The sequence below is a fragment of the Alexandromys fortis genome, unplaced genomic scaffold (assembly GCF_014885135.2).
Source record: "Alexandromys fortis isolate MF-2015 unplaced genomic scaffold, M_Fortis_MF-2015_v1.1 scaffold_100_1_3062724, whole genome shotgun sequence".
Taxonomy (NCBI): Eukaryota; Metazoa; Chordata; class Mammalia; order Rodentia; family Cricetidae; genus Alexandromys; species Alexandromys fortis.
Genome location: NW_026067992.1, coordinates 772,175 through 799,462, shown reverse-complemented (window position 1 = coordinate 799,462; position 27,288 = coordinate 772,175). Strand labels below are relative to the sequence as shown.

At 42.0% G+C, this 27,288-nt stretch overlaps 1 protein-coding gene across 2 annotated transcripts in view; it reads right to left on the bottom strand.

Moving 5' to 3' along the window:
- Window positions 1–660: 660 nt before the first annotated feature.
- The window catches only part of Atp13a4 (ATPase 13A4), a 131,990-nt gene continuing 105,362 nt past the window's right edge, over window positions 661–27,288 (bottom strand). Inside the window, exons 21-30 of one of the 2 annotated variants that reach the window (XM_050159957.1) lie at window positions 27,179–27,258; window positions 26,239–26,281; window positions 25,800–25,909; window positions 23,968–24,064; window positions 21,933–22,005; window positions 12,271–12,442; window positions 11,265–11,458; window positions 10,151–10,239; window positions 6,734–6,814; window positions 661–1,633 (exon numbers count right to left, since the gene is read on the bottom strand). In XM_050159957.1, the coding sequence (XP_050015914.1) occupies window positions 1,433–1,633; window positions 6,734–6,814; window positions 10,151–10,239; window positions 11,265–11,458; window positions 12,271–12,442; window positions 21,933–22,005; window positions 23,968–24,064; window positions 25,800–25,909; window positions 26,239–26,281; window positions 27,179–27,258 (1,140 nt within the window). In that variant the 3' untranslated portion in view covers window positions 661–1,432. Of the gene's footprint in view, window positions 1,634–6,733; window positions 6,815–10,150; window positions 10,240–11,264; window positions 11,459–12,270; window positions 12,443–21,932; window positions 22,006–23,967; window positions 24,065–25,799; window positions 25,910–26,238; window positions 26,282–27,178; window positions 27,259–27,288 lie in introns of those variants that run through there. The other variant, XM_050159958.1, reaches the window with a different exon arrangement.

Genomic DNA, 27,288 nt, shown 5'->3' with positions numbered 1-27,288 from the left:
AGAGAGAGAGAGAGAGAGAGAGAGAGAGAGAGAGAGAGAGAGAGAGAGAGAGAGAGAAAGAGAGAGAATAAGAAGTTGGATGGGTCCAGAGGTAGAGATGGTGGGGTGGGGAGTTGAAGGCAGGGAAAGGATTGAAAACTAATTTTTAAATTAAAAAATTATATCTGTGGGTGTTGTCATGAAGTTCAGTGTTGCCCACAGACCTGAGAGAAACCTGGGTGTTTTCTATGCTGAGTCAACCCCATATAATCCAGTTGTCTGTGGTGGTAAAATAAGAGGAAGTTTTATTTTCTAGAAGCAGGTCAGTCTTAAACCAGAAAGACACTGGTTGTGTAAGAACAGTGACAGCAGATACTGCAGAACTCATAAAAAAGAGCATTCTGAAAACAGCAGCACAGAGTATAGGATGAGAGGCTCCTAACCCATGGGTGCATTCATACAGTCAGAGGAGCAATCCATACTTATGCTCTTGGATACCCGAGTGCCATGTCCCTAGAACACAGTGAGACAAGTATGTCATTGTGGATCTTGAAAGTAGGGGGACTCTAGCAAAAAAATCTACAAAATAAAAACAGCCTCACACAGTAAAACAAGTATGATGATCTTCTAAGCAGGGGGCTCCTTAGCTACCAGTCTTACTTAACCCTGAATACAAGAGACTGCAGTGCCCAGCTCCTGGGCCAAATATCTGCTCATGGGTAGGAGTAGACATGGAGACAGCTGCTGTTTTGAGGGTGAAACAGTGACACCACCACACCCGGCTGTCTGAACCTTTCCTGTCCCTGCTTTGGTGAACACAGAGTCCCTGCGCTGCAATGGTCGAGTTGTCGCTCTGGAGTGATCACCACCCTGGGGACAGCTGTCCCGGAGTCGTGAAGCAAGAGAAAAGCTCTAGTATGTGAAGGCCCTGAGATGAGGGAGGGGGTGTCATTGCGGCAGATGTGAGATATGCAGAGGAAGACCAAAGGGAGAAGGAAGGCTGTGGATCCAGACCCAGGGAAGGGAGATTAGACGATGCTTCTCTTGCATTAGCCGTCCATCAAGAGACAATTGGGAACTGATCCTTGCCATGTTACAGCTCCATGAATACACACTGAATGACCTTCCCTAGATCCATTTATTTTCAGAGAGAGTTATTCTAAGAAGATACATTATCCTTCTGATAGCTGCCAGTCTTTTGACCCATTGCAACCCTTGCTCCATTCTTGGTTCACTAGGTGCCACCAATGCTTCAGAAGCCAGGAAGAGAGACATCTTCTAAGGAAACTATTCTCCTGAGACTCCATTGAAGCAGATGGACTTTAATTTGTCACCAGCTATTGGCAGTTTATCCCCCAACCAACTCCAGCTGATAAGAGTCAAATTGCTTTAGCATCTCTGAAACTGACCCATTTTATCTTCATTTTGGTAACTGTTTAGATATTGCTCTTCTTCAAAGTTGTTCTTCATTGCTCTCAAACACAGGGTTGCTGTAGGACACCCCCTGCATGTCAGGGTAGGAGATCTGGTTTAGTGGGGGCCAGCTTGAGTCATTTGCCAACTTCCTCTGCCATATTCGATACTGGCTTTTTGATTGATAGCCGAAACATCTCTTGACTGCTAGCCACAATGCTCTGTTTTCAATAATAGTCTCCTGCAAGATAAAAGATAAACAGTCTTGTGATTTAAGTTACCTAATTCCATAGATCATAATCAGACGCTCTTTCCGTGTTTGCTTAAGTTCCATTTAACAAAAGTCTGGGACCTACACAAATCTTCAGAAGTCTTGCAGCCGTATTCTCAAACTTTACTTAGGGAGCTCAGCTGGAAGAAGGAATTTTGAAAAACCTGAGCATTATGCTGGAAGCAACCTACCTCAAAGATAGTTCTTGGGAATATCACATCTATACTAAGTTTAAAATTGTTCAAATTCTTTATTTCACACCATACCACATCCAACTCCATGCCTTATAAAATGACATTTTATAAAGTTTTAGCATCTCATAGAACCAAGTGTGTGGAAAGATGTGCGATGTGTCTTTGATACACCTCAGTCAGGCATTGCTGGCTGTGGTGAGCACAGGCCAATGAGGGTTAAATAGAGGCCTCAGTCTTGGGATTGGAGAAATACTGGTTCATTCCATAACTGTCAGGTCATTACTACGGCCAGGCCATTAGTCTGAGATCTGTGTCTAATTCCCAGCACTGAAGAGGAAAGTCTATTAGCCTAAACCGGTTGGGTTAGAAATAATAATCCCTTCCTTATAAATGCTGTAAGGATTATACAACTCTCCTTACAATGTAGGGCAGGGTAGGGCAGGGCAGGGCTATCACCCTTTACCACCCTCCCCAACCACCATTTTACTAATGGTTTGCACTGAGGCCCTGCTTAACTTGCCTTTAGCTTCACCGAAATGTCTCTTTACTATTATAAAAGTGATATGTCTCAAAAAAAAAAAAAAAAACCATTTAGGACTGGAGAGATAGCTCAGCAATTAAGAGTGCTAGCTGCTGGCAGCTCTTATAGAGGACCAGAGTTCAACTCCTAGCACCACATGGCCCATCACAGCCATCTGTAGCTCCAGTTGTTGGGGACCTGAAGTCCTCTTCTGTTCTCCTTGGATATGCACATGGTGCACAGACAAACATTCGGGCAAACCACACGCACACATACTAAAACTCCATTGCACTTTGAACTGCCGCTACATTCCATGAGTTAGCATGAACCTTAAGCAAAACTAGTCATAAGAAAAATCACAGAAGAGGTTCTCATGTGTGTGCTCAAATGTGTGTGTGCGAGTGTGTATGTGGGTGTGTGTTCCATTTTGTCATATATTGTCCAAAAGTTGAACGTCTTAGATATTTTCATAAAAGAAAAGGAGAACAAAGTGACAAAATTGGAACTGATTTTGATGTCCATCCAGGGTATCTCTTGTGTACTGAGGAACTATGGAAGATGCAGGCTTCCTAAAATCTGCCCTTCTCTGCTACTTTAGCCTTGTTGTCTATAGAAAAGATAGGAATCACAGCCTGCCAGAATCTTTTCCTGGGAACACTGGTAGGCCTCTTAGAAGGAACTAATACCCAGAGAGCCATCATCAGCATCTGGCCAACCTGTTAGTCAGCTTTCCCATAACAGGAGCACTGCAGCCTTCCTGGAGCTGGGCGAAGGCGGGGGCACTGGTACCAACTCCAAGTTTTAGAATATAACAGGTGCAAGGAACCTAAGCGTTTCTTCAAACAGCTTAAACAAGAGATGAGATGGGGATCTCCATGCTGTGCGGGACTTTTCTCCTTCTCGTGTGCGCCTTATACTCCCTTGCCACTCTCCGAAGAACAACTGAAGCATTCATTGTTGTGTGACCTGCCTTATGAGTCTGCCTTATAAACCAAATGCAGGGCTAGAAGAAAAACAAAGCTTTGATGCAAATCCATTTCTTTAGAAAGAATTCTCTGTACACTTTCCCAACTGACTACCCAGTTCTTAAGTACATGCACATGCATGCAGAGTAATAAAAAAAAAAAGATGGGCATTGTTAAAGCCATTAATATCAGCTCTCACGCCTCTGAGCAGACAGGAAGCGAGATTCAAATAGTAAGATCTCACTTGAACTCATTTGTTCCGGGCTACTCTAAGATGAGCATTAGAGTCAGACCTCAGCAAACCAGACAACACTTCAAATGCTGCATAGGAAGCCAGGCATCATGCCTAACCTTGAGAAAACTGTTTGGACTGTGTATGACACAAGCTGGCTCCTGTTGAAGTTAGCTGGATTTGGGAAATAACCAGGCTAGCTAAAAGATAAAACAAGTATATTTTTTATTTATTATAAGGGAGAAACTCATGAAACAGGAACGAGAAAACAAAGCTCAGCTGTGCTGCAAGGGAATGACACAGAGAGAGGGCACCTGGGCGGTTAGCTGCCATTTTTCTCCAGGTCCCATAAAACCACACCCTAATTTGGTCCCACCTGTTAAAGATAATTGGTTGACAGAGATTCCCCATCAGGCTCCCAGAATGTGTTTGGCTCGGTTCACCCAGCATTTCTTTACGCTTTCTGGCATACATATAGAATCTCCTAAAGGAAAGACATCTTGCTGAGCCCATGACAGTCTTTGCCTACTCTCTTGGGTTCCTTCTCCACACGAGGCAGAAAACCATAGCATCCATCATTTCCAACTGTGATAGTCCTCTGTAGAAGACTCGGTAATTCTACTCTGTCTCTAAGTACCTGCTGACCGTAGAGAAAGGGCTTGGTGAACAACAGGATGTCATAGGGAAGGGTCTAAGGTGTTTAATTTTTCAATTTAGAAGTTGCTAGCAGCCCATAGCAAACATGCGTGTGTGTAGCTTCATCTCTCACTCATGAAAACCAAAGAAGATGCCTCACTCTAATGAGAATCAGTTACCCATCCCAACTGCTGGGCGTACACAAGGTCATTGCTAACATTCAATTTAAACGACTCTTACACAGTCCCTACTAGAATTTTAAATGCAATGATTGCAGTATTAAATGCAATAGCTACTAACACAAGTGCTTGCCTGTGGAGCTTAATAGCAAGAGAAGACATCAACACAGAAATAGCACATGTCTGCTTACTGCCTATGGATTGGGAGTCCCACCCCTCTGCTATCTTTCTCCTGATAAAATACCCTGGGATGTGTCACGAGGTCAATGAACTGTTGCGGAAAGAACAAATGTATAAAGCATGATTGAAGGAGTGATAGAAACAAAGTAAAGAATGCTAAGTGTCACCAGAGATGAAGATGGCTTGTGGCTTACAGTGGTTTTTGCTGTTGTTGTTATTATCGGAAGTTTGAGGACCACTGCTTTAAACAATGGGGAATCCCCTTCTGCAACTCAGTCTGAGGAAACCCACATTAGTCTGACTGCTTTGGAAAATGTACAGCTTGGCATAGTTCTGTCAAAGTGTGCTGCCCAAACCCATCACAGTAGAATCCTCTGGCAACCTGTTGGATGCACAGGGTCTCTCACCTCCTGAGCCAGACCCCGTGAAGGGAGAGCTTGATAATCAGTGCCTCCATTTTAACCTTTTAACAAGCCTGCCTGATGAGTGTGGTGCCCGCTCTGCCTTCGCATAACTGGATTTAGCCTCCAGAGAGAGGCTTCAGTGCCCTGATTCAGGGCTCTGTTCTTCTACTGTCCACTGTGTCAGTCTTTGCTCTACAAGTAATAGAATGTTCTCTGAGACTCTGTCCTCGCAGCCCTAGCTGGGACGTCAGGTTGTAAGGAAGTCACGACCACTGTGACTACCCAGTTCTACAATTCCAGGCAAAAATTGCGACAGAACCCAACATTTCTCCACGGATGGCTTCATTAAGTACTACCTTCCAATGCCAGGCTGTGAAGAAGGGGGATTATGTCTAATGTCACTGAGAGAAGAGAGGGTGAAATAGTCAGAGGTAAAAATGGGTACAAGCTCATTTCACTAAGGAAACGGAGCATACGGGGACTGTAGAAGGAAAGCTGGAAGAGCTCGCTGTGAGGCTCATTTCCCATCACAGGTGAAAACAATACAAATTGTTAAACGCAAGAAGCTGGATACAAAAAGGCACATGCCTCTGAAGCAAAATGTTGTGCGCCTGAAATTCCAACACTCCATAGGTAAAGGCAGGATGACTGGGAGTTCAAAGCCAACCTCGGTTACATTGTAAGACTCTGTCTTTAAAAAACAAACAAAAAAAAGGAGTTGTGGGAGTGGCTTAGTGGTAGAGTCCTTACCTAGCAGGTACAAGTCCTTACCCTGGGTCCAATCTTCAGCACCAAAGACAAAACAAAAAACAAAGCTGTGTACAAAATGATTTAATCACCTAAAATGTCCCAAATAGGAAAGTCTAGAGAGATGGACAGTGTGTTTGTGGTTGTCAAGGAAGAGGGGTTGCTAAAGGGTGGCACGCTTTCCTTTGAGAGGATGGAAGGATTCTGGAAGTAGGTAGTTTTGATGACTGGACACTCAGCTACTCTCCTGAAAACATTTAACTGTTCACTTTAAAATGGTGAGGTTTTTAATGCACAAATCATATCTCAACTTTAAATGTAAATTCTGTTTGTGCCAGTATTGGGGAATTTTAAGAATGAATGGAACCTTTAAGATCATGATTGTGGACCTGACTTCCTTGCTCATGTTCTCCCTCCTTCTGCTCCTCATTTGGGTTTTAAGAGCTTAGTCCGGTGCTCCAATTTGGGTCTCTGTCTCTATCTCGATCCATCGCCAGATGAAGGTTCTATGGTGATATGTAAGATATTTATCAGTATGGCTATAGGATAGGGTCATTTCAGATTCCCTCTGCTCAGTTGCTCAAGGTACTAGCTGGGGACATCTCCCTGGATTTTCCCGCAGGGCAGGGAACCTGGACTGCTCATCATTCTCGAGAGGGAGGGGGAAATGGAGTGGGGGGAGGGGGAGAGGGGTAAGGGAGTGGGGGGAGAGGGAGATGTGTGGGAGGAGGGGGAGGGAAATGAGAAACGGGAGGAGGTGGTAATTTTTCAAAAAAAAATAAAAAAAAAGATCATGATTGTGTCCTCCCTACCACACTTTGCAGATGAAGAAGACAAAATGTTTGTTTTTCTATCAGAGAATGCAACTACACACTGTGCCGTGCCTTTGCTCATAGAGTAAAGGAAGGACCACCACAGTGCCGGACTTTGCACATTAACATCGCTCCATTCTCAAGCTCCTAATGGACTGGCTCCCACTCACACACACCACAAAAAAGCCCGGGGGCGCTTACCTCCACAGCAAGGGACACAACAAAGTTGGAGCCGATCATGACAAGAATGTAGACTCTCCACAGGACAGGAGTGCAGAGCAGCTGGCAGAAGATGACGAAGGACAGTTAGTTTCAGAACACATATGCTAGAAAAGTGTCCATGCTCACACTGGAAATTTGTATATATCACAGTGGAAACATAAACACACACACACACACACACACACACACACACACAGGAGCCAGAGCTGGGGAGTTAAGAAGAATTGTGTTTCTTCAGTGGCCCAATGGTTCAGTTCCCAACACCCACATCATCAAGCAGCTCACAACACCTGTAACCCAAGCTCCAGGTGAACCGACACCTGCTTCTGGCCTCCGTGACAGCCTCATGTACTTAAATAAAGTCATGCACTGACATACATACAAATGAAATAAATCTAGAATATAAATGGCATGTGTATATAGTACCTATTGCAAGTATATACTTTTACATACACATATACATAAAAACTTGTAAGTATGGAAGACTGATGTTCAAAACCATTTGAAGGTTGTGACTGGTTTTTTTCTTTCTTTTCTTTCTCTCCTAGTCTCTCTCTTTTATCTAAAATTTATACTTTTTTCTAATTTTGGTCACTTTGCAATGAAAACAAATAACAGTAAGCTCTCTTTATCCACTTGTTTTTGTTGTTTTGAAGAAGGAATGCAGGAATGTGACTTTATTCCCAGGCATCTCTGAGGATGCATGAGTGGAACCTTCACTGTGGGCAGTGTGGCCTTCTGTCCTCTAGTGCAATGTTTCTCTTCACTGAAGTCTTGCTTTAGAGTGCTGGGTTAGGGCTGCTCTCTCAAGGCTGTGCCTATAGCTTCACAGCCTGTGCCCTTACAAGGGCACTTGCCCAAGGACCACAGGGCTAAAATCAAGCTCTGCACACTTCCTCTGCCTTCTTCCAAGCCCTCTTCAAACACAATTCATGATACTTAAGTGTGGATGGATGGATAGATGGATGGATGTTTGGATAGATGTGTGGCAGGGTGGGTGGGTGGATAGATGGGTGGTGAATGAATGGATGGAAGGATGGATGGATATTTGGATGGGTGGATGGATGCATGGATGGAAGGATGGATGGGTGATGTTTGGATGGATGGATGGATAGATGGGAGGGTAGGTAGGTGGGTGGGTGGATAGTTGTTTGGATGGATCAGTGGGAGGGTGGGTGGGTGGATAGATGGGTAGGTGGAAGGGTGGGTGTGTGGGAGGGTGGGTAGATGGGAGGGTGGGTGGATGGATGAATAAATGTTTGAATGGATGGGTGGGAGAATGGATGGGTTGGTGAGTACATGGGTGTGTGGGTGGAAGGAGTGTGGGTGGATGAGTGGATGGATGAATGGGAGGGTGGGTAGGTGGGTGGGTGGGTGGACGGGTGGACGGATGGATGGATGGATGGATGGGGTGTGTGGATTAGCCAAGTATACTCTGCTGTGTATTCCATGCCATATACAATGTCTCATATGCTGATGGGAATAAAAGCTAATGCAATCCTATGGAGAACAATGTTTTCAAAATTATTATTTGAAATCCACTTCTAGGAATTTACTCCTGACATATTCTTATACATGACTAAAAAGATGTGTGCATGGTTCTTTTGCTGTGTCTTTGTAAGGTACCAGCGTAGAAACAGTTATATCTTAATTAATATGGGACTGCACATAAGGATGCACAATCTATACCATGAAATACAATGTGCATACCTATGTAACAAAATATTATGTGATCACTAAAAGTAATGGAGAAGGCTTACAAGCTAGTATGACACAATTACCTAAATACACCGTTACATGAAAACAATAAGGCACGGGGCTGTGTGTGTGTGGTTGTAGCAGCCATAGAAATTTTCCACCCAGCTCTCCTGCTGATGGGAAGATAAATACACACAGCTATGAAAATGTTCCACTCAGATCTCCCGCTGTTGGGAAGATAAATATCGGCATCCCCAAACATCATACTCCAAATCTACCACAATTTTGATTCCAACGCTGTCCTTCCCATGGGCTGCTAAGACCTGCAAAGGAGGACAGTGTGGATTCTCATGAGACTCACTCCTGCAAGATGCCGGCCATTCCCGATGGACAATCTTGACTTAATCCTTCAGTCGCTATAGACCGAAACTCTTCTCTGGAGCCCTTTCTTCCACTCCCTCTCCACTTCATGGCTTTGATCTTCAAGGTTGTGTGACGCCTCTCCTTACCTTCCCTGCCTGCTACCCTTTCCTCCACAGATACCTTCTACAGTGAATTTCTTACGTGACACATTCCACTTTGATATCAACATCTCAGAATACTGACAAATGAAAGAGCTTGTTTGTTACCATTGTGTAAAAATGTGGGAGAAGATTGGCACACATAAGAAATACATGTACTTCTCTGCAGATGTAGAAAATAAAGGGTGAAAATATGAAGAAAAAAAAACCCAATACCATACATTGCCTCCAGACAGAAGCTAGGTTAGAAAGGATGTTTTAACGTATTTACATTTAAATAAAATTTAAATCATGTGAATGTATTTCTTGATTTAAAAAAAATCTGGGCTGTGAAGCAACATGGTTCAATTCATAAAAACTTCATAAATTTGAAGCAAAACCCATTTACAATACATAAATTTTAAAAGATGGAAGGATAGCAGAGAATGTCATAATTTTCTTTGCCTGATATTCCACATTTTCAAGACTAGACCCATATTTATGTGATAAGAGGGCTTGGTTTTAAACTGAACAATGCCTCTTTTCAGAATCTTTTGTAACACCACTGTCAGGGACTCCACACAAGCCCTTCCCAAACAAAAATATTCCCTCCTTCATCATTGCAGAGGGCCAGCCTATCTGTAACAGGTTTACATGTGCTTCTCCTAGCGTGAGTAGGTAAGAATAAAATATCTCGTAGGATTTCAAAGTTGTCTCAGTTACATTTTTTTTTAATGTAAGAGAGCGCTTGAGATAGAGGAGCAAGTTTCTTTGAAAGGCACCTTTTCAGATATAACTACTAACATAGAGAAAAACATGATTTGAGAATTTGAGAATTGAGTACAAATTTGAGAATGAACCTAAAGATGGTTGCAGACAAAATTTCTTTAAATGGTATTTGAAAAGGAAAATATATATGTAGATTTTTTTAACCAGTCTTTCTGGAGTTTTGTTTTCAATGAAAGGTGGCACAGATTCTTTAGAAGGCTGTCTTTAGTCTTTGAATCAACACTTGATGAAATTTTATTTCCTTATTAGCTTAAATTAAAACTAGATACAGTTGAGCATTATTTTAAAACTCTGCCAGTTCCAGAGTACATAGCCAGTGTCGGTAGCCCATGTCAGTTCCAACAGTGACCCGCTTTCAAAAGCCGGTGACAAAAATACACGACACCATAATTCCAGAGAAGACACTTACGTCCAAACGCCTATGCAACTCTGGAATATCCGCAAATAGAATGAAAAGACATACACCCATCTGTAAAATCAGCACAAGGACAAATATATCTGAGGAAACAAGAACACAAGCTATCATTTTGAGAAGTTGCTGTTTGAAGCATTACGTCTGTTGACTGATATATTCTAGGTTAATGCTGATTACATTTACTTGACTTCTGCATCCAAATACAGCATCACAAATGAAAGCACTCATTTCTATGCAGTGGGTCTCGACGCCATAATTTCTATGCATGTCCTTGATGGGGGATCTTTTTTATATGTATGTTATGTTCCAATTAGTACAGGTGGTAAATATATAGAGACTAGCAATGATAAAATGCCCTTTCGATGAGTGCTTTAAAGACATTCAAGTAGCTGCCTTAAATACAAGTCATCTGCCTCAAATCCATTTCTGGAAAACCAGGAATGCCATAAATACATGAAATTTTAAATTGTGATTATATAAAGGCGAACATTCAACTGCTTCTTCATTCCAATGAGGGAAAAGGTAGAATCATTTTCTTGGTACAATTTTGTAGGAGGGTATGGATCCTTCAACTTATGCTCCCGAATTGTAACAATCAGTACCAATTATATAAATATATGTCTCCGAAACTAACTTGGGCACACACTTCTCCTCAACAACCTTTCTGCCCCAAACTACCCCAGCTAAGAGGGTTCGCAACGCTGTGTGATGAGGCAGGTTCCCCAGGTCGGACCTACTCCCAGTTTGCTACCACACGATGCTGTTCCAGTTGAGGGCTGTGACCCTTCTCATGTCTCCAGGATGAATCCCAACAGACAATGACAAGTAAAGACTAGTCTTTACATTGATCTTCCCAACTTAGACTTATCCCAAGAGAAATCACTAAAGACAACTTCCGGTGGAGCACTGGGCTGAGAAGAGAAAGCTGTCCTTTGATGGAAAGAGAGAGGCAGGGGAATGAGGTCGCTGCATTTTTCAGAGTTCTGGACTGGAGCTCTAGCTGAGACTCGGCTGTGTTGTTGATTCATGAGTGACCTGAGCATGCCTGTGCTAATGATCAGTGATGGTCGAACCAACAATCCCCCTGTTTCCACGCAGTGTTACTCACAGTTTGTATATGTGGGCTGCCTGAATGGTTTGCCCTTAGAGAACACAAGGGCCACGATGATGCAGTTGATTGTTCCCAGAAACCATATAGTAGTATTCTCAAAACTAGCAAAGGTGCTGTTACTTCTGGTTTTCTCGGGAACATGTGGAGACGTGGTTATAGCTAAAATGCTCTCATTTCTCGTTGGGCAGGCACTACGAAGGAAACCAAAAGAGCCAATGGAATCCTCAAAACATATTTGCATTTGTAGGTCACCATGCAAACAGATAGCCAATTTTTCATAGTTGTCTCCATTGTGGAAAAGGAGACACAAAAATAAAGGAAAAATAAAGACAGACAGGTGCATAATTTTGTATGTTTGAATAGGGAAATTGATACATAGGCAGGTTCAACTGTCTACTTGTTCAGTAAGCTGTGCATCTATCATATATGTTAAGGATATGGGGGTAGGGGAAGATGAGTAAATTGTGATTCTTCCCTTAGTAATACATAAGGTGACATGTACTAATCATTGAACAGGGGGCAGTTTTGAAGCAGCTCTGCCATGCTGGACTGGACAGGGCAAGCAGGCAGTGCCATATATACCCTAGCAATGCCTCAGCTTAGATTCTTAAGAAGTGCTTAGCATCTTAAGAAGCACTTCTGGTCAGAAAATAATTAAAGATATGCAATAAACACAAATCCAGATTAAAAAAAAAAGGATCTCTAAATGGGTCACAGTGTTGGATAAATGTACGAGGCTTGGGAGAGATTTTGATCATTTCACCAGACGTGACTTAAACTGGACTCCTTAAACTGGGGCAAACAGGAAAGTTATATAATCCATTGCCACCCTCAGCCAAAGATGTGTGACAAAAAGACAGATGGTTATTGAAAACGTTCCGAAAGGACTTAAAGGCACTGAAACCATTGTCTGATGAAGACCAGCTGCCTCCCTTCAGGCGGGCCAGATGATGGTTGACAGAAATCAGGCTTCAAGGAGCTGGATTTGAGGCCACGCTGATACCTGTGCAGCTCCATGAGGTACCACGGCTGTTTCTGCACGAGGACGAAGCCCACGATGTGCATAGCCAAACTGAGAAGGATGTTGAGGATAACTGAGAGCAGCAGAGGTGGGGAGATCAGCCGCCCTGCAGGCCTGAAAGGCACTAGCTTGGGATTGGCACCATTCAGATTCACTACAAAGGAAGTCCAGAGTTTACACACATGAGAGCAGGGAAGTACTGCATTCTTTTTTTCTCTCTTATGAGCTTTATGTGCATGTCTGTAAAATAACAACTTTCCTTACTGTACAGATGGGAACTTGATATTTTCAGCAGGTTAATAACTTACATAAAAATAGCATTAGCAAATATAACAGTTCACATTTTTCATTTTTTTGGCTTTCCCCTCCCCCACTCACATTGCCCATTTGATGGTCATCCTGACTTCGTTTTTAATTTTTATTGCTTTATAAATAATATCATTCAAAATTTCCACTTCCTCCCCTCCTCCCATATCCCTCTTGTTCCCCCACTCACCCTCACCCTCTAGTCCTAAGAGAGGGCAGGGTACCCTGCCCTGTGGGAAGTCCAAGGCCCTCCCCCTCTCCATCCAGGTCTAAAAAGGTGTGCATCCAAAGAGACTAGGATCCCGACAAGCCAGTACATGCAGTAGAAACAAATCCCAGTGCCATTATCATTGGCTTCTCAGTCTGCCCCCATTGTCAACCACATTCAGAGGGTCCAGTTTGATCCCATGCTCATTCAGTCCCAGTCCAGCTGGCTTTGGTGAGCTCCCATTAGATCAGGCCCACTGTCTCAGTGGGTGGAAGTGTTGCATTCTTAATGGTAAGAGTGGTATGATTAATGCACCTGTCAAGCCTTGATCTGAGAAACTTCTACTTGCAGCAGATGGTGATTAACACTGACACCTATAACTGATCAAAGCAGAGAATACGAGACTATAGAGTGCTCAGTCCTAAACAGGACCTCTGTATCACAACCCAGTCACCCCACCAAAAATAATGCTAGGATTTTTGCCAAAGAGGAGCCAGAAAAACTGCGCAAGTGAGAGGTAGCAGATGGCTACAATGGGACAGGGACACAAATGGGTGCTCACTAACTAAAATCCACGTAAAATCTGAGAGAGCTTCAAAAGGAATCCTAGACACAAAAGAACAGAGTTAAGCATGGTTTGGTAGTGACATTTTCTTGGGTGGGCTCTGTTTGCTAGAAGCAAGCAGAGGCATGGCTCCTTTAAGAGAGTCCTGATTCAGCACCAGCAGAAAAAAACCAAGCTGTTTTGAAACCGCAGCTTTCTGGCCCATGCAGGCAGTGCAAACTCTGGCTCTTTCAGGCGGCTGAGAGTTTAAATGGGGTTTGTAACCAAAGTGCTACAGTTTGCTTAATGGCAACATAGAGCAGCTGTGTGCCTAAAAATGGGGCAATGTATTTGGCTCTCAGAGGCAGCAAACAGCTCCACAATGCTGGACTGGGCAGGACAATCACTCAGTGCCATATATACCCTAGCAATGCCACAGCTTAGATTCTTAAGAAGCACTTAGCATTTTAAGAAGTGCTCAGGTCAGAAAAAAATAACAGATATGCAATAAAGACAAATCCAGATAAAAGAGATCTCTAAATGGGTCACAGTGTTGGATAAAAGTACATAAGCTTGGAAGAGAAAAATAAAAAGACTATAGAGCGTTATGAAGAGAAGTAAATGGTTTAAAAAACAGTCTTTAAAGAAATAGAATACAGATAGTCATAGATTAAAAGGGGCAAAAAATAAACCATGTAAAGATGGAAGATACACAGAGAGTCTGGATTATATATATTACTGTGTTTTCTTTGAATTTTTTGACTATGAAGGAGTTAAGTAACCAAAATATACATCTTAAAGGTATCTTGATTTCAAAATATGGATCTAAGGATAAGTTGCTTTGCAAAAGAGATTCTTCTTTTGTTTCCACAGAAGATGAGAACCTGTGAAATTGCTTCTAGACTAATGTGGTTTGATGGACCAAGACCTTCTGAAAGGTCGCTTTCAACACCCCCAAAAATTACTTTGCCCAATAAAAAGCAGGAAGCAGTTTGGAGAAGAACTATGCCCATATTCCCAAATATTGTTTATAAATATTTGTTTACATTTAAAGGGGGATATGATATAGAGATGAATACTTTGCATTGATATGGATCTTGGTTTATTGATACAAATTTAAGGTCAATTTTGTTATATGTACATGTATTTCTGATCTTGATTAAAGTATTGTGTTTGTATAGCTCATTTAAAAATGTAATGCATAATTAAGAAATATAGGTTAATAAATAATCATCTATAATAATCAAGCTTGTAGTCACGTTACTTAGATTTTCTAGATATATAGATATATATTTCAGGTAGATAGATAATCTCCAAACCTTCAAAGACTACAGAATATGGCATTTACAATGTTTTAAGAACTTAGGACTTTCCATGACAGTGAGACACATCTGCTCCTGGCAGCATCAATCTACTTCAAGAGGAAGACTGGCATCAAAGAGGCTCTTATGGAGCTGGTTAACCATTTGGGCAAGAAACTGCTGTTGCCTGGACTGCTTGATGAACTGGACATGCAGAACCCACAGAGAAATGACTGCTGAATTTGCCTAAAGGTGAAATGGTCCTTTAGGGCTCCTGATTTATGAAAGAGTCTGCAAGACATTCTGCAGGATACAGAAGAAAGCAACTGACAAACTGCTAATAGAGACAGAACTGTCTTTGAAGTTTCCTGCTTCATGGAAAAGTCTACTTGATACGATGGGCCTGTAGGCTGAAGATGGATGATCCAATGTTACAGAAGAACTTTGGATGATTGTTCAGGCATCAAGAAGTCTCTGTCAGTTCTAAAGTTTTGCTAGAGTTTAAGGATGACTCTGTCAAAACATAAGCTAAGGAAACAGATCAGTGGCTACTCACTACAGAGATATGACATTGCAAATGCAATCTGAAAAGCTCAACCAATAGCAAAACAAAACTATCAAACCTAGAAAAGAAGGTCAATTTTGTACCCAAAGTTACTACATACACAATAATGCTCAGAACAAAATGAACTAAAAGAAATCACCACTGAAGAATCACACACATTAAATTTTATATTCAAAGACTTTCTAATAGTTGTTGCAAATATTGTTAAAACCTAATGAAGGGTCTGGAAAGATGGTTCAGTGGTTAAGAGCATTGCCTGCCCTTGCCAAGTTCAATACCCACCAGCCACATGGTGGCTCACAACCACATGTAACTCTAGCTCCTGGGGATAAGATACCCTCTTCTGGCATCTGAAGGCACTGCACACACAATGTGCACAGATATTTATGGAGGCAACAGCCATACACATAAGATAAAACACATGAAAACATTGTTATTTAAAAAAGAACTATTTTTTAAATGTGAACAAAAATAAGGAAAACAATAGTTAAATGAAATGAGACTGTCAGCAAAACTAAAGAAATTATTAAGTCAAAAGACATAATGCCACAGGAAATACAATAAATGATGTTAAAAGAATCATTACAGGAGTAAGGAGCTACTTCGACGTGTAAGAGAACTAGATGTTAAAATAAGATGGTGTGGGTTCAAATCCTTAGCACTCATGTAAACAGCTGGGCACGGCTATGTATGCTGTAAATCTAGCACTGAGAGGCAGAGTCGAGCGGATCACAAGTAGGCCTAGTCAAAAAGTAAGCTTCGGGTTGCAGACCCTGTCTCAAGAAAGAAAAGAAGAGGGAATAGAGAAAGACTCCTGATTCATCAAGTTGAGGACATCCTGGGCTACATATCAAAACCTTAGTTCACGAAAGAAAATATAAAAATAGTGAGGAATGGAAAAATGGTTCAGCAGGTAAAGGGACTTGCTGAACTCAGAAAACCTAAGTTCAGTTTCTGGGACCCAGATGGTGAAAGGAAATACTGACTCTCACAAGCTGTCCTTTGGCTACTGTGTGTGTACCATGTGCACACGAGTTCTCTCTCTCTCTCTCTCTCTCTCTCTCTCTCTCTCTCTCTCTCTCTGTCTAAATAAAACATACTTTAAAATTTTTAAGGTCAAAAGACAGTATGTATAAGAGGAAAAACCATTTTATCCTTTTGTAGTCAAGCTGAAAAATTCAAATCAAATCATGATAGGTCAGGCTGAATTTATATATGTAACAATAATAAATAGAGGTCATGAATTTGAGAAGTGCAGATAGCATAGAAGAGTTGAGACAAGGAAAAGAGGGACATAAATTATGTAACTATAGTAATCATATATAAAATTTTCAAAAAATTAAAAGATCATTGAACTATAGATAAAATTATTTTTAAAATTAAATAGTTATTGTTGAGGCTGCTTAGAAATTAGAACTCTCTTTCATTGCTAGTGAAAATTTTAAAATGGTACAGTCTCTAGGAAAATGGTTTAGTGTTTGCTTGAAGAGTTAAATATGTAGCAGTCACATAATACAGAAATTCCATTTTATTACTTATAAAACCGAAAAAAACTCAAACAGATTATTTATGCAAATATCCATTGTAACACTGTCCACAACAGACAAGAGGAGGAAGCAACCTAACTCCATCACCAGAGTAGCAGAAAAAAATGTGAATACATACATACATACATATTCAGGGAATATATATTTACTGAATAGTATAATATTTATCTACAATACGGAATGAAGTTCTAATCCATGATGCAAAATGGATTAGAAAGTGAAAGAGACAGAAACCAAGGAACAAATTATATGTCTTCATGTATATAAAATATGTGAATTATGCAAATTAGTGCAAATAAAAAGTAGAAAAGTCACCCCAGATTGGAAGAGAGAGTTGGGAGTGCTTGCTCCATGAGGAAGGTATCTGTTTGGGTACAGTAGTGATGGAGGTTGCACAGAATTTTCAATGCAGTTAGTATTTCACGATAATATGCTTAAATGAAATATTTTATGTTATAGGTATATTTTTAAAAAATGTAATGAAATTTAAAAACAGTTATCAAAGGAAAGGGAAAGAATTTATGAAACAATATTAAACCCGCCATGGAGGCATGCACTCTTATCTTCCCCAGACTTGGAGTATGAGACAGAAGAATCACAAATTTGAAGGCAGACTGGATTATATAGCACTGCCTGGTCTCAAAGAAATTCAATATGTACAATGCTAAAGAAAACATAATTCAAATTCTCAGTTTTATTTAAAAAAAAAAAAAGACAGGAAGAAATTCATGAGAGCATTTAAAGTGCTTAGCCCTGAATGGAAAGATGAACTGGCCTTGCTTGTTTTCATAAAGAATAGAGTTTAAGAACACACATACTGAATATTTTTAAAAAGAAAAGTGATCAGGTTATTTAACAGAAGCTAGAGTAAATCCCCTAAATGTTTACTAAACAGTTGAGAAGAACCACAAATTAGATGAGAGCTGTGTCCAAAGAAACATGAAGAACTTTGAAGGAAGAAAAGTCAGGCTATTTGGTGTCCTTCTGAACGGCAGACTTGGGATGGATGAAGGCACAAAAATAGCACTGGTTCTGGGAAAAGGAAAGGTCTATGAGCTGTAGATACTCTCCAAAAGTATTCTTTCATAAGACCTAGCAGATGCCAATAAGCTGTTGCTGTGCTGGCCATCGCTGGAGGTACTGGTAACACAGTAGTGACCAAAACAAACAGCGTCCTGGTCTCAAACAACACACACTCAAAGAGGAAGAATGCAGGTAAAAAAAATCAATCAAAATAAATCTAAAATTATAATATCAAATTATGTAAAAGTAATGTGAAAATAATACATATTTTTATGACAAAGAATAATTATCTTGGACACAACATAAAGGTAATGATATTTCAGCTGAGACACAAATAATGAAGAAACACCAAAGTTGTGTGAGGCACTAAAGGAGATTATGTTACCCAAAGGGCAGGGAGAATGCAAGGCTGCTGTGGTGACCATTTGACAACGCCCAAAAGCAGAGCCACCAGCCTGAAAGGCACAAGTAGGTGTTCACATGATCAGAGGTGGTGTTGACATAGGAGGGACCCTAGTCACATAAGATTTGGGTTTCATTAGCTGGAAAGTTACTAAAGACTTTTGTTTGCATTTTACCTACTATTATTATTGCAGTGGGCATGCGCCTCTGCATGAGTGTGACCAGAAGAAAATTTTATGGAGCAGTTTCATCCTCCCTTTCCACTTCCATGTGGATGCTGGGGACACAAGTCTCTCGGCTTGCATGGCAAGCAGCTGTACCTGCTGACCCATCTTGCCAGACCCTGCTGGAGCATTTTTAAGCAGGAGAACAATGTCATAATATTTATAAAATTCTTTGTGTTGTGTGAAAGGTAAATGGAAACTAAAGACAGCTTGTGCAGAAATATTATAGGGCAACCTGTGGCTTTGCATGTAACTTTTAAAAGGGCAAATGGAGTTGGCAGCAATGGAGTGAGATGCAGTGAAAGCCAGATCACTGATAAAAGCAGGTGGGTGGATGGATGGATGGATGGATGGATGGATGGATGGATGGATGATTGGATTAGATAGATAGATAGATAGATAGATAGATAGATAGATAGATAGATAGATAGATAGATAGATAGATAGATAGATAGATGATTGGATTAGATAGATAGATAGATAGATAGATAGATAGATAGATAGATAGATAGATAGATAGATAGATAGATAGATAGACAGACAGACAGACAGACAGACAGACAGACAGACAAACAGAGGCAATGCTGGCCTGGTTCTCTGTTGTGGGATACTATTTGAACTAGGCAAAGATGTGTTACATTTGTTTATGCTGCAGAGTATTACTTTAACCGTGTAACAGTGTATTACTCTTGTTTGTGCTGCATTTAAGGACATAAGGGTGTGTGTTTAACTATTTAAAAATGTATTGCATTTGTTTCACTTTGTCTGATTGGTCTAATAAAGAACTGAACAGTCAATAGCTAGGCAGAGAAAGGATAGGCAGGGCTGGCAGAGAGAGAATAAACAGGAGGAGAAATGTAGGTTTATGAGGAGGAACGAGAGAAGGAGGAGGAGGAAAGAATGAGGTAGATGCCCGGGGCCGGAGGTAAGGCCGATGTCAGCCAGTAGACATGAGAAGCCGTGAAAGTCAGATATAGAGAAAAAGGTAAACAAAGAAAAACAGGTTAATTTAGTTAAAAGAGCTAGCCAGAAAGGAACCTAAGCAAGGCTGAGCACTCAAAACCAATGATAAGTTTCTGTGTCATGATTTGGGAGCTGGTGGTGGCCTAAAAGTAAAACCTGGTACAACCACACAACAAAAGAGGTGACAGAGGAAAGAAAGGAATCAGGGTGTACTTGGAGACAGATCTAACTGGGACTGTTAGAGTTCTATAGCTGTGAAGAGACATCACAACCACAGCAGCTCTTAGAAAGGAAAGAATTTGATTGGGAATAGCTTACAGTTTCAGAGGTTTTATCCATTGTCGACCTGGCAGGGGGAGTGTGGCACCGCACAGCCAGACATGGTGCTGGAGAGGTAGCTAAGAGGTCTACATCCAGATTCAAAGGCAGCAGGAAAAAAGGCCTTGGGTCTGGTTGGAGCTTTTGAAATCCCAGAACCCACTCCAAATGATACACTTGCTCTAACAGGGTCACACCGCCTAAGCTCTCACAAGTAGAGCTCCCTAATGACCAAGGATTCAAATATATAAGCCTATGGGGTCCAATGCTGTTCAAACCACTACAGGGACGTCATATGTATTAGACATACAGGGTGAGAAAAAGGAAAAATCCAGAATGATTATAGATCCTAAATTTGAATAACTAAGGAGGTAGTAATGCTATCTCATAGACTGCCCAAAGGCCTGGAGCATTAAGTATCACAAACAAACTACTCAGTAAGTTTACATAATTAGGTCTGGCAGAAATAAGAGTTTGACTTGAGTATGTGTTAAATATGCAAAGCTGGGTACTGCATTCCAAAACTCCAGATAGTCATCTGGTCTGTAGCTATAAACTGGGGATTCATCACACACAGATGCCTCTAAAGTCATGCGACTAGTTGACGTCCCCTCAAGCGAGGGTGCGGGCTAACGACAAGTTGTTCTGAGAACTTGGTTTAAGAAGGAAATAAAGGAAAGAGACAGAAGCTGTGTCATCCAAGAGGTAGACGACTTCAGCAGAGTGTGGAATCACTGAAGGGAAAGGAAGAAACCTTTTGAGGAAAGAGCGCTGTGGTGCTGAGAGTCCAGTGCTCAAGGAGAAGTGGTTATTGCTATCAGCAGCAGAGAGGCAAGGGGAACTTAGGGAACTTTGGCAGCCGCAAGCAGCGGGTAGCAGCTGAAGTGAGGTTAGCCGTTGCTCCACCTGAGCAAGTCCATTTGCGTTTCTGAACATGTTTTGAAAATGAATTGTCAGAACTATTAAAATCGTGAAAGGAAAGGCATGAAAGCCGGTCACAGCACGTGTGAGAGAGTCCACGAAAGACCCGTACCTTTGTAGTGAGTGAGTCTTGCGCACCCTCCCAGACACTGGTGCCTGGGGCGTTGGGGGCGGGGCGAGGGCTCGTAAGGGGTATCACTGTTGAACTTGCAAGCGAAAGTAGGCAGCGGAATTAAAAATGTATGTTCACACGAACCCCTGCACACAGATGTTTAAAGCAGTTTTACGCTTAATCTTTCTAAATTCGAAAGCACCAAGATGCCCTTCGGTAGGCAAAGGAAGAAATATACTGTGACCCAGAGACCAGAGAATGTCCTTCAGTCATTCTCTGTAAGAGGCTCTGTAAGGTGTATAGACACCTCGACTGTAAAGCATTACTGTCCAAATGATGCTGATCTGGAAGGCCTGTAGTTTCAACCGCAGAAGTTTCTGGAAAAGTATAGAGACCATTAAAAGACTACAGTGGCTGTCAGGAGCTTTGGAGAGGGGAGAACAAATAAGGCATGAAACATTTGAAGGTGAACATCCTGTCTGGTGTGCAACGACAGCTATCTGTCACCTGACGCATGTCCAAACTCAGAGTGGGAGACTAAGAGGAAAGAAAGCCCAGTGTAAACTATGAACTTTGGAGCAATCACAGTGAATTGATGCACGGAGAGGAACCGCAGCCCATGTGCTCCTCTTGCCGAAGAGGTGAGGTTGATAATGGGCAGTTGTGTACGCTCAGGGGAAAGGTACAAACTTTCCTCAACTTTGCTGCAAACCTAAAATAGCCTGAAAATGCATTCATGAATTGAAATTTTCCCCTACAGAGGAGACAATCCACATGCTCATTAAGGTGGGACGCGGGAGTCCTACAATGTCACAATTGCCCTTAAGTGCCACTTTCCACGCTGAGCGGCTGCAGCACAGAGGGTCAGAAAGATCCAAGCCATTCAGCTCGGCAAGCAGAGTGCATTTTACCGACACCTACACCTGAAAGCCAGCTGAAGTCAGTTCCTATTCCCAAGGTGCCGAATTGGAGTCTAATTGATGGGGGCCCATTTATAGAAGCTCTCTCTTTTGTGGAAAAGGCAAAAAAGCTAGGTTTTCCCTTTGTTAATGTTTTCTTTTAATAGAATTGAGCATTCTGTAGCCCGCCCCCTGCCTCTGGGACTAAGCCACACTTGGTCCTGCTCCTGCCTTTAAGACCGACAAACCTTGTCGGGTGGAGGGAAGGAAGCAGGGGAAGACCCCGCAGAATGAAGCTTTAAAGTTCTTACTTGTTACGCCAATAAGAGTCGTGATGGCGAGATCCTGGAAGAGAAACTGGTAGTTTGAAAGGCTGTTTGTCTCCTGGAAACAAAAATGAAAGCAGATTTTTTTAAAAAAAAATAGCAAGGTTATAGATAAAATTTAAAAAGACTTGCAATAAGTGTAGACCTTCTACTTTAATTTTTCAAGCAAGCTCACTGGGGACATGGCATTGTCTCAAGCCCATTGGGGTTGGTGAGTGGTAGCGGTTGGGAGGGGAGGTCCCCCATTCTGTGAAGTTCCTTCACTCTGAAAGAGCATCCTGTGTGTGTTTTCTAGGTGAGATCTTCTGCATCAGTGCTACTCAGTGTTGGGGGGACACTGGCCAGATCCATCTCTTCTCTTTTGTGCTGACTTACAGAAAATGTGGGTTTGGTCCAGCACAATAAACCACGTGTCCCCAGTAGCCACATATACCAACTGTTTGGTGGCCTGACTCAAATTTTCAGTAATGGGAAGTTAGAATGACTGAATTCACAACGTGCATCTTGGGCATTGTTAGGTGAGAGATACAGGTTTTTAATAAATTGTCTCGCGATTCTTGCAAAAGAGTGGCCAAGCCTGTGAGTTCAGAGATGTTGCCTTCCTGCTCACAACGTGAGTGGAAAGGGGATCACAGCATGCCAGATTGAATGATACTTTTGAGGATAATAAACTATTCCAAAATAATAAATTAGGCACTCTGAAACAGGGTCAAGTTCTTGCAAGCAGCTTCATCTCTAGCCCCCTCATCAGACAGTCAGAAAACCTATCTGAAACAATGAGATCAAGAGCTTGAACTTAGGAGAAAACAGACACAAAGAGAAGAGGAGCCTGGTTGAGATGTCTGTAGGGACGGCCCCCTTCCTCAGAATTTCTATGAAGCATGAGCGCACATATTGAATTCACAAACAATAGTGATATCTCGTCCTCTTTTATATCCTGTTAAATAATATGAGCCACCACCCGATACTCATGTTTTTATAACATAGTTCACCGATTTTCAGATCTGTGTAGTTAGGAATGAGAGCCATGCTAGCTTCTTTACCCTTGGAAATCAATTGCTAAACTTTCAGGAATGTTAAGCTCTCCTTGTTAAACACCTAAATCGTGCAAACATACCCCCAGATTAATGGTACTAAACTGAAGTTGGGGTATATGCCAAGCTTGGTACTGCCTGTTTATTTTCCTCCATTTGCTTTTCTTTTACCTATGCCTCTGTGGGTATTTACGGCCCCTGTGTCTATGTGGTACCTCGGTGTGCACTGCTATTGTATGTTTCTTCCCCATTCGTGTTCAGGTGAACCAAGCGGGTAGCTTGATATTTACAACCCTGAAGCTGTAAAGCATCAATAGTTAGGGTGGCCTGCTGGGATGGCTAATGTTGGTGTCCAACTTGGCACACCTGGGAAAGGGAAGCTCAGCTGAAAAACTGCCTCCATCCGATCAGCCTGTGCACCAGCCAATGGGATGTTTTCTTGATTGTTAATTGGTAGAGGAGGGGCCAGCCCATGGTGGGCTGCTCCATCCTAGGCAGGTGGGACTAGGTTATGTCAGTAACACAGCTGAGCAAGCCAGCGGAAGCAAGCCTGTTCCTCCTCTGGTTTCTGTTTCACACTCCTCCCTTCAGTGGCGGAGAGTAACCCATACACCAAAAAAACCCTTTTCTCCCCTAAGTTTCATTTGGTCCATATTCTATCACAGTGACAGAGACTGAAAGAATATCGCTGGAATGCCAGTTATTAAGCACCAGTCCAGTCCAGTACTAGAATCCACTCTGTAATGGTCCACACAGGCGAAAGCGACAGTGAGAATAAACACAAAATTCAATTCTGTTCCTCCATTACCACCCGATGACCTGCTTTCTATGTCAGGAAGCCACCGCTTGACCTGCATGCCTGCCTAGTCCTGGTTTACTTTGCCAACTCTTGAGGACACTTCTAGAAGGCTCCTTGGTGCACCCACATCCCATTTTCACGGAGCGAATGACCACGAGCTTTATTTCTCACTACACGAGGCTCATACCCAGTAGAGCAGCAGAACACCAACATACTGAATCATGCTGTACAGGGCCATGTACTTAAACATGCAAAAGGACGTCACGAGAGCAGCGCGGCCTTCCCTGTGTGAGAAAGGGAAGGACAGGGAATGAGGGAAATGAGGAGAGAAATCGGGTGTTATTCTGTGCTTTCTCATCTTGTCTCAGAACAACAAAGAAACAAACAGGTAAAAAAAAAAAAAAAAAAAAAAAAAAAAAAAAAAAAAAAAAAAAAAAAAAAAAAGCCAGACATCTAGTTGTGTGATCACTTGTCTGAAACCAGCAGAGACAGCCTCGAGCCAGTGGCAGCTAAATGACGGGCTGGTCAAGAAAGAGCACTTCCGGGCCAGTGTCCACAGTCTTGAGTTGGCAGTGGGCTTTGGTTTACAGTTGCTTTCATCCATCATGCATGGGATTGTTTCAGGTCCTAAACTCACAGCTAGGAGACCTGGGAACCAGTCTCAGACCTCATGGGCACATGCTAATGTGGTTTGGAAGGTCATCCCCCTGTCTCAGTTTCTGTATCTGCGTACAACAGGAAATAAATCAGGTCCTGGAGCACTTTCAAGTGGGTGCTTCTGGAATTTGGCAAACATTTGATCCAAACCTCACCTTGGTGATTCTAACTTTTCCTAAAACTGAACTAAAAATAATGTGTAAAATTATTATTAAGGGCATCAAATTTAAATAGACTGGACACAATGGGTGTACTCCTTTGTGCTGTTGTTGAAAAACTTCAGCAAAAAAACAAGGAATTTACCACTTCTTGTTATTTCATACGGGGGTCATAGTGAACTTTAATCTACTCATGATTGGTGTAATAACTTCCTAAGAGTTCAAGACCTGATCCTCACACCAGGCCTACTACTGTCATTGGCTCTGCCCAGAAGGTCATTTCTTCCCGTTTCTCACCTCCTCAAGTGAGGTTTTCCCAAGACAATCTAACGCAGCCAATCTCTCTTCCCCAGCCACCTTATGACCTTCTACAGTACCCCATCTCTTCTAACAAATAGGACTCTCCGTAAGAGTTAGTTGTCTTTGCTGATCTCCCTTAACTGCTCGCACTAAGTTCCCAGTCAGCAAACCCTACTCAAGCTTATAGATAAATACCTTAAGCAAAGGAAGCTAGCCAAGTCATTACATCAATATGGCAGGAAAAACTAGAGTAGATAAAACACCTGATCTCCAGCCGTCTGTAGTCTCTGAGCACAGGCATATCAGTCTTGCTCTCTGACCCTTGGTTTCGTTATTTACAGAAAGAAATACCAACCATGTCTCCATCTGCAGACTATTTTTTTAAGTATAATAGACTATCAGGTACATTTTAAATTATAAACACGTTAGTGGTGATGACAAAGATCGTCCACAATGTTGTTTCTACCGTTCAAGCCAAAATGTACCAGCATTACAAACATAAGACCAAGGCAAATTCAGTGGGAGTACCAAAGAGTAATAAAGATTTTCAAAACTGGGCATGAGAAGGGTACCTCAAGGAAAGGCATGGAGCCACAAAGGAAGGAAACCTAGTGGGTTTTCCCAGTCTCTCAGCACAAAGCATTTAAACTAGTGATTGCTAGTGCAATTCAAAGCAGTGATAACTCTTTTAAAAATGATCCAACCAATGGCTTTTTCTGGAAACAGCCCGCTCTCCACTCTCCCTCTGTTATTTATAACTCCTTTGAAGTCCACTAGGCAGGAGTATGTATCTTCACAGAAAGCACCTCCTCCTGGCACACAGCTCTTCCGCTCCCCCGAGAATAATGTTAGCTGCACCCGAATGTCCAAAGAGAAAACAAGACTGGGGTAAGTGACTACTTACTTGATGAGATGAGGGACGCATTCTATGTTGGGAGTTTTGGAGGTGAAAGGCGAGGCCACTGATGCCTCCTGCTCTGACAGAGAGATGCCCACGTGAGCCATTTTCAAAGCCTGAAAGCAAAAAGTCAGCTTGTTGCGTATGTACACAAACCTCTACACCTCTACAGAAGGTCAAAAGGTAAGCTGTGATGCCAACCAGACTTTACCTCTCTGCCATCTAAGAAGGAGGTGTCGCTAGAGGAGGTGTCACTAGGGTACCTACCCAAGGAAGAGGGAACTCCAGAGCCAAGCTCTACCTTAGCACATAGTAACCATTGAATATTTTGTGGCTTTGATCGAAACTTTCCCAAGTCCTTAGTGTCTGTTTACTATGTCCATGACAATGACAGCCATTGCAAGAATTTTTGAGAAATTCTGGCCACACACTGACAGCCACTTACCCCACAGTCATTGGCTCCATCACCGCACATGCCCACAAAGTAGCTAAAAAAGAAGCATGAATTGTAGAGGATTGTCAAAGCTAGTTTGGTCATAAAGCTAATTTATCTAGTTAAAAAAAATGGAATCACTCATATTTTAAGATTTAAACTTTTTACTGTAAGGAAGCTCCCCACTAGAGACTAGTCAAAGCAATGGGTGACTAGATGGGTCACACAATGCATTGAGAAACCCTGCACACACATCATTGGGCTGCCCAGTGTCTCACATGGGCATTTCACTGACTAGAGAACAGGTTTTTTTTTTCCTTCACAGAAATGGTAGTGACCACAACCATGTGAAGAGACAACACATAAGAAGAGAGAGTTAGAGGGGGAGTCACATTGATATGGTCCATCATGAGGTTTCATTAACAGGAAATAAGTTGTCAAAGGGACGAATGCTGGACATTCATCTGTAAATGGAGACTCTTGCTGTCGAAGCATCCCAATGATATAATAGAAGCTAGTTTAGCAAGGGACTATTTTAATATTGAGGGATTTGATGATCCTCTCTGTTGTATAATTGTGGTGAGAGCTTATCAGGATATAGGCTAAATTCTTCCTCCTTCAGTGGCTGGGCTCAGCTTACATTTCCTGTCTCATTTCCCATCATGCCCTATCATGGCCCTGTGTTCTCTTACGGCAGTTCTCAACTTTAAATGCAACAATGACTGGAGTCCAGTATTTTGCCAAAACACTGTGTTCCAGTCCTGTACGAACAATTAAATCGGTACCACTCAAAAGCATGGAACTGATACTACTACTTTTTGTAAGTTTTCTCTATTGACTGTGGTCTGCCCAGGGTAAGAATCACTCCTGAGCCAACTGCACAGTTCCCCATGCCTTGCCCATCCCCTTGACTGCCATGTTCCCATCACTTCATCAGAGGCAGAAAACCTACTCCAATTTCTGAAATTCTTCCACTAGACTTGACTTTTGCCCTGGAGACATTCTTGCAAAGATGGTCCCGTTGATCAGTATCTAAAAAAAAAAAAAAAAAAAAAAAAAAAA